The sequence below is a fragment of the Microcaecilia unicolor genome, chromosome 2 (assembly GCF_901765095.1).
Source record: "Microcaecilia unicolor chromosome 2, aMicUni1.1, whole genome shotgun sequence".
NCBI lineage: Eukaryota > Metazoa > Chordata > Amphibia > Gymnophiona > Siphonopidae > Microcaecilia > Microcaecilia unicolor.
In genome coordinates, this window is record NC_044032.1 from 69,275,759 (window position 1) to 69,292,837 (window position 17,079).

The following is a 17,079-nucleotide window of genomic DNA, read 5'->3' on the forward strand; positions in this document are numbered from 1 at the left end:
GGGGCAAGCAGTGGCTTCCCCCATGTACATCTCAATAACAGGCTATAGACTTTTCCTCCAGGAACTTGTCCAAACCTTTTTGAAACCCAGATACACTAACTGCTGTTACATCTTCCGGCAGCGAGTTCCAGAGCTTAACTATTCCTTGAGTGAAAAATTACTTCCTCCTTTTTGTTTTAAAAGTATTTTAAAGTATTTCCATTTAGTGTCCCACAGTCTCTGTACTTTTGGAACGAGTGAAAAATAGATTTATTTCTACTCATTCTACACCACTCAGGATTTTGTAGACATCAATCATATACCCCCTCAGCCGTCTCTTTCCAAGCTGAAGAGCCCTAACCCTTTTAGCCTTTCCTTATGCGAGAGTTCTATCCCTTTTATCATTTAGGTCACTCTTCTTTGAACCTTTTCTAATTCCGCTAAATCTTTTTTGAGATAAGGCGACCAGAAGTGAATGCAGTGCTCATAAGAGCAATAAGAGTAGCCTTGCTGGCTCAGACCAATGGTCCATCTAGCGCAGTATTCTGTTTCCAAACAGTGGCCAAGTGAGGTCACAAGAACCTGCAGAAACCCAATTAACAGCAACATTTCATGCTACCAATCCTGGAGCAAGCAGTTGCTTCCCCATGTCTGTCTCAATAGCAGACTATGGACTTTTCCTCCAGGAACTTGTCCAAACCTTTTTAAAACCCAGATACATCTACCGCTGTTACACATCTCCGGCAAAGAGTTCCAGAGCTTAACTATTCGTTGAGTGAATAAAATATTTCCTCCTATTTGATTTTAAATGATTTAAAAATATTTCCATTGAGTGTCCCATAGTCTCTGTACTTTTGGAACAAGCAAAAAATAGATTTATTTCTACTCGTTCTACACCACTCGGGATTTTGTAGACCTCAGTCATATCGCCCTTCATCCATCTCTTTTCCAAGCTGAAGAGCCCGAACCTCTTTATCCTTTCCTCATATGAGAGGGGTTCCTTCCCCTTTATCATTTTGGTCACTCTTCTTTGAACCTTTTCTTAATTCCACTTTATCTTTTTTGAGATACAGTGACCAGAACTTAACGCAATAGTCAAGGTGCAGTCGTAGGCATTACAGTATTTTCAGTCTTATTCACCATCTGTTAGCTAATAATTCCTAGCGTCCTGTTTGCTTTTTTGGCTGCCACCACACACTGAACAGAAGATTTCAGCGTATTATCTACAACACCACCTAGATCTTTTTCTTGATTGCTGACCCCCAAGGTGGGCCCTAGCATCAGGTAACTATGATTCAGATTATTCTTTTCAATGTGCATCACCTTGCATTTGTCCACATTAAATTTCATCTGCCATTTGGATTCCCAGTCTTCCTGCAATATTTCATAGTCCGCACATGTTTTAACAACCTTGAAAAGTTTAATATCATTTGCAGATTTAATCACCTTACTCATTCCTATTTCCATATCATTTATAAATATGTTAAACAGAACTGGTCCCAGTACAGATTCCTGGGCCCCCCACTGTTCACTCTTCTCCATTGAGAGAAATGACAATTTAACCCTACCCTCTGTTTTCTGTCCAATAACCCAGTGCCGTAGCGAGGGCGGCTGACACCCGGGGCGGTTTGCCGCTGCACACCCCCCTCCTCCGGGTGCAGCTCGGCACACGCACCCCCCAGCGCATTCTTACCAAAGGGGACGGGCGGGAGGGCCGCTCCGCCCCAAGTGCACATTGCTGGGAGCTGCGTTGGCTCCGCTGGTTCCCTGCTCTCTCTGCCCTGGAACAGGAAGTAACCTGTTCCGGGGCAGAGAGAGGAGTGAACCAGTGGAGCTGACATCCCCCCCTCCCGCCAGCGGCGTGCACACAGGGCGGACCGCCCCACCACCCCCCCCCCTTCCTACGCCACTGCAATAACCAATTCCTAATCCACACCAGAACCTTGCCTCCTATCCCTTGACTCTTTAATTTTCTTAGGAGTCTCTCATCAGGAACTTTATCCAAAACTTTCTGAAAATCTAGATACACTACATCATCCAGCTCACCTTTATCCATATATTTGTTCACACATTCAAATAAATGAAGCAGATTGGTGAGGCAAGACTTCCCTTGGCTGAACACTTGCTGATTTCTGTCCCATTAAACCATGTTTGTCTATGTGTTCTGTAATTTTATTCTTCTTTTTTTTGTTACATTTGTACCCTGCGCTTTCCCACTCTTGGCAGGCTCAATGCGGCTTACATGGGGCAATGGAGGGTTAAGTGACTTGCCCAGAGTCACAAGGAGCTGCCTGTGCCTGAACTGGGAATCAAACTCAGGTCCTCAGTTCCCCAGGACCAAAGTCCACCACCCTAACCACTAGGCCACTCCTCCACTCCACTCTTTACAATAGTTTCCACTATTTTACCTAGCACCAATGTCAGGCTTACCAGTCTGTAATTTCCAGGATCACCCCTTGAACCCTTGTTAAAAATCAGCTTCTCATTGGCCACCCTCCAGTCTTCAGGAATGACGGACGATTTTAATGACAGTTTACATATTACTACCAGCAGATCAGTAATTTCATGCTTGAGTTCTTTGAGTACCCTTGGATGTTTGCTACTCTTCAATTTGTAATTTGGCTCAGCATATCTTCCAGGTTCACCAAGATTTCTTTCAGTTCCTCTGCATCATCATCCTTGAAAACCATTTCTGATACAGGTAGATTTCTTACATCTTCTTCTGTAAAGACAGAAGCAAAGAATTAATTTAGTTTCTCCACTATGGCCTTGTCCTCCCTGAACTCCCCTTTTGCTCCTTTGTGAATCTAACGGTCCCACAGATTCCCTCGCATGCTTTCTTCTTCCAATGTACCTGAAAAAAGTTGTTACTGTGAGTTTTAGCCTCTGTGGCAAGTTTCTTTTCATATTCCCTTTTCGCCTTCTTTATTAATGCTTTGCATCTGACTTGCCAGTTTCTTTTTTTCTTCATTTGGGTCCTTTTTCCATTCTTTGGGCAGTCTTTTGGCTGTAATAGCCTCTTCTACTTCAACATTTAACCATGCTAGCTGTCGTTTTCTCTTCTTTCCACCTTTGCCAGTACGTGGAATGCATCTGGACTGGGCTTCCAAGATGGTATTTTTGAATAATGTCCACATCTGATTTAGTGTTCTAACCTTAGCAGCCAATCCTTTTAGTTTCTTTTTAACCATTTCCTCATTTTATTATAATCTCCTTTTCGAAAATTAAATGTAGCTACAGTAGATTTCTTTTGCGGGTTCATCTCAGTAGCTCAAACTTGATCATGTTATGATCACTGTTTCCCAAGGGACCCAACACTGCCATCCCTTGCACTATGCCCTGCACGCAACCAAGGACCAGATCCAAAATGGCTCCCCCTATCGTCAGTTCCTGGACCAGTTGCTCCGAGAAGCAGTATTACACCTAGAAATTTTATCTCCCTGGCACTCATTGATGTAACATTTATCCAGTCAATATTGGGATAATTGAAATCACCGATTTATTATAGCATTGCCCAATTTGCCAGCTTTCCTAATCTCTGTAAACATTTCTTCATCTGTCTGTCTGTTCTGTCCTGGCAGATGGTAGTACAGCCGTACAAGAATACTTTTTCCCTTCACACATGGAATTTCTATCCATAATGATTCCATACTGCTATCTGTTTCATGTGGAATGTTTTATTTGACTCGACCCCCTCTTTATCATATAGAGCAACCCCCCACCCTCCCAATTTGATTCTCTCTATCATTGCAATACAATTGGTACCCTGTTAACACAGTGCCCTATTGATTATCCTCTTTCCACCAAGTCTCTGAGATGCCTATTATATCTAACTCATCATTTAGTGCTACATACTCTAACTATCCCATCTTATTTTTTTAGGCTTCTATTATATACAGGCACTTCAAATTCTGTCTTTTTCCTTTTGATGTACAAGCTGCTTAGAAGTTGAAGGGGATAATGTACATACTTTATCCTGCTCTCTCATTAAGCACACCTGGCTTACTTTCAGCATTATTGAAGAATCTCTACTGAGATTCCCTAAATATCCTGTTTCAATAGTATCCTTCAAGTGTACTCCACACCGAACCATGTGCTCCTGGGCAACTGTCATCTCTACCCCCCCCCCCCCCCCCCCCCCCCCCATTCAAAAGCTGCTCTATCTCCTTTTTAAAAGTTAGCACCAGCAGCCTAGTTCCATCCCGGTTAAAGTGGAGTCCATCCTTTCACAAGTCTCCCCCTTTCCCAGAATGTTGTCCAGTTCCTAATAAATCTAAATCCCTCATCGTTGCACCATTGTCTCAACCATGTATTGAGACTTCAGAACTCTGCCTGCCTTTTGGGTACTGTGTGTGAAACTGGAAGCATCTCTGAAAATGCTACCCTGGAGGACCTGGACTTCAGCTTTCTACCTAAGAGCCTAAATTTGGCTTTCAGAAGCTCCCTCCCATATTTTCCTATCATTGGTACCCATGTGTACCAAGACAGCCGGCTTCTCCATAGCACTAAGATCCTGTCTAGGTAACGCATGAGGTCTGCCACCTTCACACCAGGCAGGCGAGTGACCAGGTGATCCTTACATCCACTAGCCACATAGCTATCTACATGACTAATGAGCGAATCACCAACTACAACAGCTGTCCTAACCCTTCCCACCTGGGCAGAAGTTCTAGGAGACATATCCTCGGTGCGAGATGATAGTGCATCCCCTGGTGGGCAGGTCCAACTTCACCATGGTGATGCTCTCCTTCTAGGAGACCTCCCGTCTCCAAGGCAGCACAGGGACTGCCAGACTGGAGGTTGGACTTCTCTACAACGTCCCTGTACGTCTCATCTATGTACCTCTCTGTCTCCCTCAGCTCCTTCAAATCTTCTACTCTAGCCTCAAGAGCACAAACTCGTTTTTTGAGGGCTAGGAGCTCTTTGCATTAGGCACACGCACATAACTGCTCACCAACTGGGAGATAATCATGCGTGTGACACTCAATGCAAAAGACTGGATGGCACCCCCCTCGCTGCTGGCCTGTTGTCTCCATCTTAGTATTTTTGAGTTTTTCAGTAATTTAAAACTTGCTAAGGTATTAAGGATATTATTCTAGCTTATATGGTATATTGTGTGATTTTAGTGTTTTTTTCTTGGAAAGGAATGAAATGTAATTAAATTTAAAAAACTCTTTAAGAGCACTTCTCCCTTGTTATCCTAATTAGAATAACTGATTAAAAATTAAGTTGTACTACGGGTGGGTGAGAATTAGGGAGGTGGTGGAATTGAAGACTAAACTAGGTCCTTCTGTGTCTGCTGGAGGCTATCTATTAATGCTTTGGTACAAAGTTCAAGTTTTAAAACTAGGGGGGGAACTATGGAGACTAGTTGATAAAGCTTGCTTTTGTATCACCTCTCAGAATTTCTCAAGGTGAGGTCACACCATGAAGGGATACACTACTACTACTACTACCCCAACCTTGGCTGACTTCTAATATCCGCTACCTACGTTCCTGTACCCGCTCCGCCGAATGCCTCTGGCGGAAATCTCGGGCCCTTGCTGATTTCTTACACTTTAAGTTCATGCTGACCTCCTTCCAATCTGCTCTTTTACGCACCAAACAGGATTATTATATCCAACTGACCAACTCTCTTGGCTCTAACCCTCGACTTCTCTTCACCACATTGAACTCTCTCCTCAAGGTGCCCCTCCCCCAACTCCCCCTTCATTATCTCGTCAGACCCTTTCTGAATTCTTTCACGACAAGGTTCAAAAGATAAACCTTGAATTCTCTACCTCGCCACCTCTCCCTCCACTAGTCCGTTCCCTTCTCTATCCTTCCCCTCATTCCTTTTCCTCCTTTCCTGAAGTTACTATAGAGGAAACTACACTTCTCCTTTCTTCCTCAAAATGTACCACCTTGTTCCTCTGATCCCATTCCCACCCACCTTCTTAATGCCATCTCACCTGCTCTTATTCCTTTTATCTGTCACATTCTCAACCTCTCACTTTCCACTGCAACTGTCCCTACTGCCTTTAAACTTGCTGTGGTCACACCTCTCCTTAAGAAGCCTTCACTCGACCCTACTTGTCCCTCTAATTACTGACCCATCTCCCTCCTCCCTTTTCTCTCCAAATTACTTGAGCGTGCTGTTCACCACCGCTGCCTTGATTTTCTCTCCTCACATGCTATTCTTGACCCACTACAATCTGGTTTTCGCCCTCTCCACTCAACTGAAACTGCGTTTACTAAAGTCTCCAATGACCTATTACTGGCTAAATCCAGAGGTCAATATTCCATCCTCATTCTTCTTGATCTTTCCGCTGCTTTTGACGTTGTATCACAGCATACTTCTCGATACCCTGTCCTCACTTGGATTCCAGGGCTCTGTCCTTTCCTGGTTCTCTTCCTACCTCTCCCTCCGCACCTTTAGTGTTCACTCTGGTGGATCCTCTTCTACTTCTATCCCTCTGCCTGTCGGCGTACCTCAGGGTTCTGTTCTTGGTCCCCTCCTCTTTTCTATCTACACTTCGTCCCTTGGTTCATTAATCTGGGGAGCCTATTCCGAAAGGATGGGCTCCATCTTAACCAGAGTGGGACCAGGCTGCTGGCATCGGCGTTTAAGAAGGAGATAGAGCAGCTTTTAAACTAGAAATGGGGGGAAGGCCGACAGTCGCTCAAAAGAGCATGGTTCGGGATAAGGTATCTTTCAAAGATATCACCATAACAGGGAAGACAGAGTATCCTGATAGTGAGGTTGCAAAAGAGATTGTAGTAGATCGGGTATCTTTAAATAACAATAAAAATCAGACAAAAGATTGCCAATTAATACTGTCAAGTACTAAGCATGATGTACTTAGGAACAACAAACATAGTTTGAAATGTCTATATGCGAATGCCAGGAGCCTAAGAAATAAGATGGGGGAGTTGGAATATATTGCACTAAATGAAAAATTAGATATAATAGGCATCTCTGAGACCTGGTGGAAGGAGGATAACCAGTGGGACACTGTCATACCGGGGTACAAATTATATCGTAGTGATAGGGTGAATCGGATTGGTGGAGGGGTAGCATTGTATATTAACGAGAGCCTTGAATCAAATAGATTGAAAATTCTGCAGGAAACAAAACACTCCTTGGAATCACTGTGGATTGAAATTCCATGTGCAAAGGGGAAAAGGATAGTGATAGGAGTGTACTACCGTCCGCCTGGCCAGGACGAACAGACGGATGCGGAAATGTTAAAGGAAATCAGGGACGCAAACAAACTGGGCAACACAATAATAATGGGGGATTTCAATTACCCGCATATAGACTGGGTTAATGTAACATCTGTACACGCAAGGGACATAGGATTTCTTGATGAAATCAGGACAGCTTCATGGAACAGCTAGTTCAGGAGCCGACAAGAGAAGGAAAAATACTAGACTTAGTCCTTAGTGGTGCTCATGATCTAGTGCAGGGGGTAACGATACGAGGGCCGCTTGATAACAGTGATCATAATATGATTGGTTTTGATATTGGCATTGAAGGAAGTGAAACTAGGAAATCAAGTACGCTAGCGTTTAACTATAGAAAAGGTGATTACGACAAAATGAGAAAAATGGTGAAAAAAAGACTGAAAGGAGCAGCTCGCAGAGTAAAAAACTTGCATCAGGCGTGGATGCTGTTTAAAAACACCATCCTAGAGGTTCAGGACAAATATATTCCACGTATTAGAAAAAAGGGAAAAAAGACTAAACGTCAGCCGGCGTGGCTAAACAGTAAGATAAAGGAAATCATTAGAGCCAAAAAACAATCCTTCAAAAAGTGGAGAAGAGAACCAACTGAAAGTAACAGGATAGATCATAAGGAATGCCAAGCCAAATGCAAAGCGGAGATAAGGAGGGCAAAAAAGGACTTTGAGAAGAAATTAGCGTTGGAAGCAAAAATACATAGTAAAAATTTTTTTAGATACATTAAAAGCAGGAAACCGGCCAAAGAGTCGGTTGGGCCGCTGGACGAAAATGGTGTTTAAAGGGGCGATCAAGGAGGACAAAGCCGTAGCGGAGAAATTAAATGAATTCTTTGCTTCGGTCTTCACCGAGGAGGATTTGGGGGGGACACCGGTGCCGGAAAGAATATTTGAAGCGGGGGAGTCGGAGAAACTAAACAAATTCTCTGTAACCTTGGAGGATGTAATGGGTCAGTTCAGCAAGCTGAAGAGTAGTAAATCACCGGGACCTGATGGTATTCATCCCAGAGTATTAATAGAACTAAAAAATGAACTTGCGGAGCTACTGTTAGAAATATGCAATCTGTCCCTAAAATCGAGTGTAGTACCGGAAGACTGGAGGGTAGCCAATGTTACTCCGATTTTTAAGAAGGGTTCCAGAGGAGATCCGGGAAATTATAGACCGGTGAGTCTGACGTCGGTGCCGGGCAAGATGGTGGAGGCTATTATTAAGAATAAAATTGCAGAGCATATACAAAAACATGGACTGATGAGACAAAGTCAGCACGGATTTAGTGAAGGGAAGTCTTGCCTCACCAATCTAATGCATTTTTTTGAGGGGGTAAGCAAACATGTGGACAATGGGGAGCCGGTTGATATTGTATATCTGGATTTTCAGAAGGCGTTTGACAAAGTGCCGCACGAAAGACTCCTGAAGAAATTGCAGAGTCATGGAATCGGAGGTAGGGTATTATTATGGATTAAGAACTGGTTGAAAGATAGGAAGCAGAGAGTAGGATTGCGTGGCCAGTATTCTCAGTGGAGGAGGGTAGTTAGTGGGGTCCCGCAGGGGTCTGTGCTGGGTCCGTTGCTTTTTAATGTATTTATAAATGACCTAGAGATGGGAATAACTAGTGAGGTAATTAAATTCGCCGATGACACAAAATTATTCAGGGTCGTCAAGTCGCAGGAGGAATGTGAACGATTACAGGAGGACCTTGCGAGACTGGGAGAATGGGCGTGCAAGTGGCAGATGAAGTTCAATGTTGACAAGTGCAAAGTGATGCATGTGGGTAAGAGGAACCCGAATTATAGCTACGTCTTGCAAGGTTCCGCGTTAGGAGTTACGGATCAAGAAAGGGATCTGGGTGTCGTCGTCGATGATACGCTGAAACCTTCTGCTCAGTGTGCTGCTGCGGCTAGGAAAGCGAATAGAATGTTGGGTGTTATTAGGAAGGGTATGGAGTCCAGGTGTGCGGATGTTATAATGCCGTTGTATCGCTCCATGGTGCGACCGCACCTGGAGTATTGTGTTCAGTACTGGTCTCCGTATCTCAAAAAAGATATAGTAGAATTAGAAAAGGTACAGCGAAGGGCGACGAAAATGATAGTGGGGATGGGACGACTTTCCTATGAAGAGAGGCTGAGAAGGCTAGGGCTTTTCAGCTTGGAGAAGAGACGGCTGAGGGGAGATATGATAGAAGTGTATAAAATAATGAGTGGAATGGATCGGGTGGATGTGAAGCGACTGTTCACGCTATCCAAAAATACTAGGAGTAGAGGGCATGAGTTGAAGCTACAGTGTGGTAAATTTAAAACGAATCGTAGAAAAGTTTTCTTCACCCAACGTGTAATTAGACTCTGGAATTCGTTGCCGGAGAACGTGGTACGGGCGGTTAGCTTGACGGAGTTTAAAAAGGGGTTAGATAGATTCCTAAAGGACAAGTCCATAGACCGCTATTAAATGGACTTGGAAAAATTCCGCATTTTTAGGTATAACTTGTCTGGAATGTTTTTACGTTTGGGGAGCGTGCCAGGTGCCCTTGACCTGGATTGGCCACTGTCGGTGACAGGATGCTGGGCTAGATGGACCTTTGGTCTTTCCCAGTATGGCACTACTTATGTACTTATCCCATGGCTTTTCCTACTATCTCTATGCTGATGACTCCCAAATCTACCTTTCTACCCCTGATATCTCACCTTGCATCCAAACCAAAGTTTCAGCGTGCTTGTCTGACATTGGTGTCTGGATGTCTCAACGCCACCTGAAATTAAACATGACCAAAACTGAGCTTCTCATTTTTCCCCCCAAACCCACCTCCCCATTCCCCCCGTTTTCTATTTCTGTTGATGGCTCTCTCATTCTCCCTGTCTCCTCAGCTCGAAACCTTGGGGTCATCTTTGACTCTTCTCTCTCCTTCTCTGCTCATATCCAGCAGATCGCCAAGACCTGTCGTTTCTTTCTTTACAACATCCGTAAAATCCGCCCCTTTCTTTCCAAGCACTCTAACAAAACCCTCATCCACACCCTTGTCACCTCTCGTTTGGACTACTGCAATCTGCTTCTTGCTGGCCTCCCACTTAGTCACCTCTCCCCTCTCCAATCGGTTCAAAACTCTGCTGCCCGTCTCGTCTTCCGCCAGGGTCGCTTTACTCATACCAGGGGCGTATCTGAACTGCGGCGGTAGGGGGGGCCAGGGCCAGAGAGGGGGGGCACATTATAGCCCCCCCCCCCCCGCCGCCGCCGCCGCCATTGCCGATCCCCCTCCCCCCAGCCGCTGCCATTGCTAACCCTCCCCCTCCGTTGCTCGCCTACCTTCGCTGGCGGGGGACCCCAACCCCCGCCAGCCGAGGTCCGCGTCCTCCTGCCGCTGCCGGCTGCCTTTGGTCCTTTCATTCTTCCATTGAAGCTGGCGCCGACGAAAAAGTTTCTTTTGAATCTGACGTCGCTGCACGTTGCACGTTGTACGTGCAGGACGTCAGACTCAGAAACAATTTCTGAGTCTGACGTCCTGCACGTACAACGTGCAGCGACGTCAGACTCAAAAGAAACTTTCGTCGGCGCCAGCTTCAATGGAAGAATTAAAGGACGAAAGGCAGCCGGCAGCGGCAGGAGGACGCGGACCTCGGCTGGCGGGGGTTGGGGTCCCCCGCCAGCGAAGGTAGGCGAGCAACGGAGGGGGAGGGTTGGCAGCGGTAGGGGGGTCCAGGGCGAAATCTGCGGGGGCCCAGGCCCCTGAGGCCCCACGCAGATACGCCCCTGACTCATACTACCCCTCTCCTCAAGTCGCTTCACTGGCTCCCTATCCATTTTTGCATCCTGTTCAAACTTCTTCTACTAACCTATAAATGTACTCACTCTGCTGCTCCCCAGTATCTCTCCACACTCGTCCTTCCCTACACCCCTTCCCTTGCACTCCGCTCCATGGATAAATCCTTCTTATCTGTTCCCTTCTCCATTACTGCCAACTCCAGACTTCGCACCTTCTGTCTCGCTGCACCCTACGCCTGGAATAAACTTCCTGAGCCCCTTCATCTTGCCCCATCCTTGGCCACCTTTAAATCTAGACTGAAAGCCCACCTCTTTAACATTGCTTTTGACTCGTAGCCACTTGTAACCACTCACCTCCACCTACCCTCCTGTCCTCCTTCCTGTACACATTAATTGATTTGATTTGCTTACTTTATTTTTTGTTTATTAGATTGTAAGCTCTTTGAGCAGGGACTGTCTTTCTTCTATGTTTGTGCAGCGCTGCGTACGTCTTGTAGCGCTATAGAAATGCTTAGTAGTAGTAGTACTACAAATCATTTCTATAGCGCTACCAGTCATACGCAGCGCTTCACAATGTAGAGACATTATACTACTACTACTACTACTATTTAGCATTTCTATAGCGCTACAAGGCGTAAGCAGCGCTGCACAAACATAGAAGAAAGACAGTCCCTGCTCAAAGAGCTTACAATCTAATAGACAAAAAAAAAAATAAAGTAATCAAATTATAATATTCTTGGTCTTATTTTGCATCCCCTTCCTAATAATTCTTAGTATCCTGTTGGCTTTTTTTGGCCACTGCCATACATTGGACAGAAGGTTTCAGTGTATTGTCTACAATGACACCTAGATCTTTTTCTTGAGTGCTGACTCCTAAGTTGGCCTCTAGCATCAGGTAGTTATGATTTGAATGATTATTCCCAAATGTGCATCACTTTGCATTTGTCCACATTAAATTTGATCTGCCATTTGGATACCCAGTCTTCCAGTTTCCTATGTTCTTCCTGCAATTTTTCAAAGTCTGCATGTGTTTTGACAACTTTAGTTTTGTGTCATCTGGAAATTTAATCACCTCACTCATTCCGTTTTTCATATCATTTATAAATATGTTAAATAGCACCAGTCCCAGTACAGATCCCTTCGGCACTCCACTATTCACCCTCCTCCATTAAGAAAAATGGCCATTTAACCCAACCCTCTGTTTTCTGTCCAATAACAAATTCCTAATCCACAGAAGGTCATTGTCATCTATCCCGTGACTTTTTAAAATTTTCTCAGGAGTCTCTCATGAGAAACTTTGTCAAAAGCTTTCTGAAATTCCAGATAATGCTACATCAACTGGCTCACCTTTATCCATATGTTTATTTACGCCTTCAAAGAAATTAAGCAAATTGGTAAGGCAAGGCTTCCCTTGGCTGAACTCATGCTGACTCTGTCCCATTAAACCATGTTCATCTATGTGTTCTGTAATTTTATTCCTTATAATAGTTTACACTATTTTCCCTGGAACTGAAATCAGGCTTACCAATATTGCACATGCCATAATTCAACTAAAAGCAATCCAGTCTTTAAATGTACCAGAAGGTGCCTATGTGGATTTGAAAACTTTTATACAGTATTTTCATTGAATATTTTTTTTAATTCAGATTTGGTAATAAGTATAACCTTAAAAAAATCCATATGGACTGATACCAACCTGTTTAAAAAGGCATACCCTACCGATCCAACTTAAATGCCTAATCTCTGCAACACAACCAAACTAAAGCACGTAATGGACATAACACAACTCTTCCGTTCTCCGATTCCCTAATGTGGCTGTGCCACATGAACTTGATCTTACCACAACATCACCCTGTATTTGTTCACATTGGAGCCTGCAAAGGCCTCTCCGGTACTATGTAAGCCACATTGAGCCTACAAATAGGTGGGAAAATGTGGGATACAAATGTACACCTAAACACAGTATCATTGAATTTTTATTTTTAAACTAAACGTGACTTCAGATCCCTGGTTCTGTTCTTTTTCTTTTGAGCAGCACCACTCCGCTATGTCGCTGGGATTTTTTTGCTCAAACTTTCCCAGTGCGGTAACATGCAGGAATCCTCATCAGTCTAGTCTACTTATTTTTCTTTTCAATATATACTATTCGTGAACATAGCACTTATCTTTTTCTTCGGGCGTTTTTGTCTTTCTACTCGGTTCGCTCTTTACAGTGCGTTCCTGTTTCGCAACAGCTTCATAAGGAGCTGAACCTTTATCTATGTTCCCTTTTTATCTTGCTCCGTCCAGTATATCTTCTGATTGTTTTCGGAATCCTGTGTTTAGGTGTATAGCTTGCTATAGAGTTATTAGAGATTAGAACTGATTGAGCACATAACATTAAGGGATACATATGTAACAAATACAGTTACTGTAGTACTGAATGGATGATACACATCCTGTTCAGAACTGATAGAAATCCATATCAGATATGTCTGGATTCAGTTTTTTGTAGCTTGGAGGTCTTAAGAGTTTTATCTTTAGAAAGTGCCAAAAATAACAGTGCAAAAAGTGGTCATTGAATATATTAGAAAGAAAAGACCATGAATGGTTGATGTTGAGATTGTGTGTCTGTATATTTGTATTTGTTGATTGGCAGGCATAGGAAAGGAGGAGTGTAACCACTCTTGTGTCTCTTGAAGGTGCCGACAGCTTACTTAATGTCAGTTGTGAAGCTGAACAGGAAGATGTGCTTTCCACGCTGCAAGCAAAAATTAGTGCTCTTATGTTACACAATAGAGAGCTACAAGATAAATTACAGGTATGTATAATTTATTTATTTTATTTATTTATTTATAGCAGTATTTATATCCCACATATTCCAAACAAGTTTGATTAGTACAGGTAGAGAATTAGATTTTAAGAAGATGGAGGTGGGGGAAGAACAAGCAAATTACGTTTTGATAGTTTCGGCGAAATGCAGATTGGGGGAAAGATCAAGAGAATTACATTTTGATAGAGTTTCAGTGAAATGCAGATTGAGAGACTAGATTGATATGTAGAAGATCGAATGGGAGGTCTTAGGGAGTGAGGGGGAGGGGGCAGTTGGTTGGCTTGGGGAGAGTTGGGGTAAAGTCAGCTAGTGTGTTCGTTTTTGTTTTTTTTTGTGGGTATGAACTTTTTGAACAGGTAAGTCTTGAGGTGTTTCTGAAAGTTGGTGTGAGGAGTTAAGGATCGTAGTGATTTGGGGAGGGCATTCCACATCTTGGAGTTTTGGTAGGGGAAGTTCGCTGAGTGAACAGACTTGTAGATTAGCTTGTGGCATATGGGATAGTGAAGGGTTAGGTAGTTTCTCGCCCCCTTTAGGGTGCTCTTAAGAGGTAAGATGATCTTGTCTGAGAGGTATGCAGGAGCTTCGCTGTGGACTATGCACCAGACCAAGGTGCAGAGTTTGAATGTTATTCAGACTGTGATTGGGAGCCAGTGGAGTGCTTGTCGTAGAGGGGTGGCAGTTTGGAGTCTCTTTAAGAGTTGCTCTTTGCATTCTGAGTAGATAGCATTGTAATAATCTAAGTGTGTAGGAACTAATAATTGTACAATGAGTTGGAATACATTTGTGTGGAAGTTGTTTCTGATTCTCCTTAGTTTTCACATTGTGTGGAAGGTGTTCGAACATTAGTTTTTGATCGATGATCACTCCCAGGAGTTTTAGGCATTCTGCAAGAGGGTAAGTCATATCGTCTATTATTATATTGGGAATGATAGTTTGTCTATAAGGTGATGTTACTACCAGGAATTGGGTTTGTCTCTGTTGAGTTTGAGCTTGAATGCGGTGGCCCAGGTTTCTAGTGTGTTTAAGCCTCTTTTGATTTCCTCTGTGATTTCTTTGATGATGTTTTCAAATGCGATAAAGATGGTCACATCGTCAACATAGATGAATGGGTTTATACCTTGGTTGTTGATTTTTATTTTTTGGCTATTGGGGTCATCATGATGTTAAATAGGATTGGACAGATGGAGGAGCCCTGTGGTACTCCTGATTGTGCTATCCAGGTAGAGGATAGTTCAGGTAAGATCTCGTGGTTGGGAATCTCTCGAACCATTTGAGTACAGCCCCTCTTATGCTGATTTTGTTGCGTATTCTGATTAAGATGTAGCGGTCAGCCATGTCAAAGGTCAAGGACATGTTGACTTGTAGTAGTATATTTCGGCCCTGGCTGATTTCAGTGCTGTGGCGAGATCTGAATCCTAATTGAGAGTTGTGTAGTATTGAGTAGCTGTTCAGATATTCAGTGAGCTGTTTGTTTAACTATACATTCTAATATCTTGGCAATGAAGGGTATGGAGGCCACTGGTCTGTAACTTTTATCTTCGCTTTTGCTTGATTTGGGGGTTTTGTGGGTAGGCATCAGGATAATGTTCCCCTTTTCCTTGGGGAAGATGGTGGCTAAGAGGTCAGCTTGTTCTTAGCAAAGTTTGTGAATTCTCTGGAAAGCTCTTCAAAAACTGACTTGTGTGCAGTATTAATATTCCTTAAGAAAGCAACAATATGTTTCTCAGTATACGATGTAGAACAATGCTTCTCCAACCCTCTTCTGTAGGCACACCAACTCAGTCAGATTTCCATGACCACCACAGTGAATATGCATAAGAAAGGCTTGTATATAATGGGTCTCTGCTATTTGCAAATTTATCTCATGTATATTTATTGTGGCAATCCTGAAAATCTAACCAGCAAAGTGTGCCTCCAGAAGAGGGTTGAGAAGCACTGCTCTGTAATTTAGCTGTTCCCCTTAACACCCATCAAGCCCTTCTGTTTTTCATATAGTCTATACCTGTGACATATGGTATTCAAGTAATTGATAAATCTATTTCTAATACTTACCTAGACCTGGTGGGTCACTTTGGCAAAAAAAAACTTCAATGTGAGAGTCAGAACTAGCTAAAGCCAATGCTTCTCATGCATGGAGTTATGGAAGTGTCTCTCTCAGATGATACAGTTGGCCTGGTTGACAAGGTGCATTTTACACCTGGAGGAATCCTGCGCAAAATATTTTAAAATTATGGATTGTTTATTTGTTGTGTTTTTGCATAGAACTCCCCCATCATAAGGAGTGAAATTCCTTCTTGCCTTTTCTCTCATCAGGCTCCATCCTCCATAATTCCCTTTCTAACTCCAACTGCAATTCTTTCTCCCTCCATCTCCCAGCAAGACCCCTAATTCTGTCTGCCTCAGTCTTCTCCTGTATGCAATACCCCCACCTCCTTTCTCCCTACCCCGAGGTACACCCCCCACCTCTCATTCTTCTCCTCGACTATCATTGTATTCTCCCCATTGCACCCCCTCAGCTTGATCTCCCCCACACCAGTGGCACACACTCAGCTTGTTCTGCCCCCATCCCCATGGCACACTCAGCTTGTTCTGCCCCCATCCCCATGGCACACTCAGCTAGCTTGTTCTGCCCCCATCCCCATGGCACACTTGGCTTGTTCTGCCCCATCCCCATGGCACACTCGGCTTATTCTGCCCCCATCCCCATGGTGCTCACTCACCTTCTTCCCTCAGCAAATCTCTTTCAGCTGCCCTGGCACATACTCGCCTTGCTCTATCTCCGCCCCCCCCCAAAACCAAATGGTACACATTCACATAGATCTGTTTCCCCTCCCCCATCCCCGTGGCACTCACTCACCTTGTTCTGTTCCCTCACCCTTCCATCCCTATGGCATACTCACCTTGCTCTGTTCTCCTCCCCCCCCCCCCCCATTCCCATGGTACACACTCAACCAGCATCAGGTCTGTCCTCAGCGATCACACGCATAGTTGCAGAGACTTCCCCCAGGAGTAGCACTTAGTGAGTGGCTTAACTAAAATGAAGTCTGTTCTCGACAGACTATTTCTTCTTCCCTCATTTCTCCACATACTACCCGCTCTCAGTTCATCTCCTCCCATTCTTTCAGTACACACACTTCCCTAGCACCATTCCTACTAGTCTCCCACCTGCTTCTCACATATCTACCATTCTGTCTCTCCCCCTCCCCCCCCCCCCCCCCCCCCCCCCCCCCCCCCCATTAATGCCCCATTATCGTTTCTGGAGGCTTGCTGTCAGCATTGCTCTGGAAAAGTTGCTTTTGATTCTGACACTATGTGGT

The 17,079-nt window shown here is 44.1% G+C and overlaps 1 protein-coding gene across 4 annotated transcripts in view; it reads left to right on the forward strand.

The window, feature by feature from the left end:
- The window catches only part of RAI14 (retinoic acid induced 14), a 266,149-nt gene that overhangs the window by 234,115 nt on the left and 14,955 nt on the right, over positions 1–17,079 (forward strand). For all 4 annotated transcript variants that reach the window (XM_030193017.1, XM_030193015.1, XM_030193019.1 and 1 more), the window contains one exon: positions 13,632–13,750. In XM_030193017.1, coding sequence (XP_030048877.1) covers positions 13,632–13,750 — 119 coding nt within the window. The remainder of the gene's footprint in view (positions 1–13,631; positions 13,751–17,079) is intronic.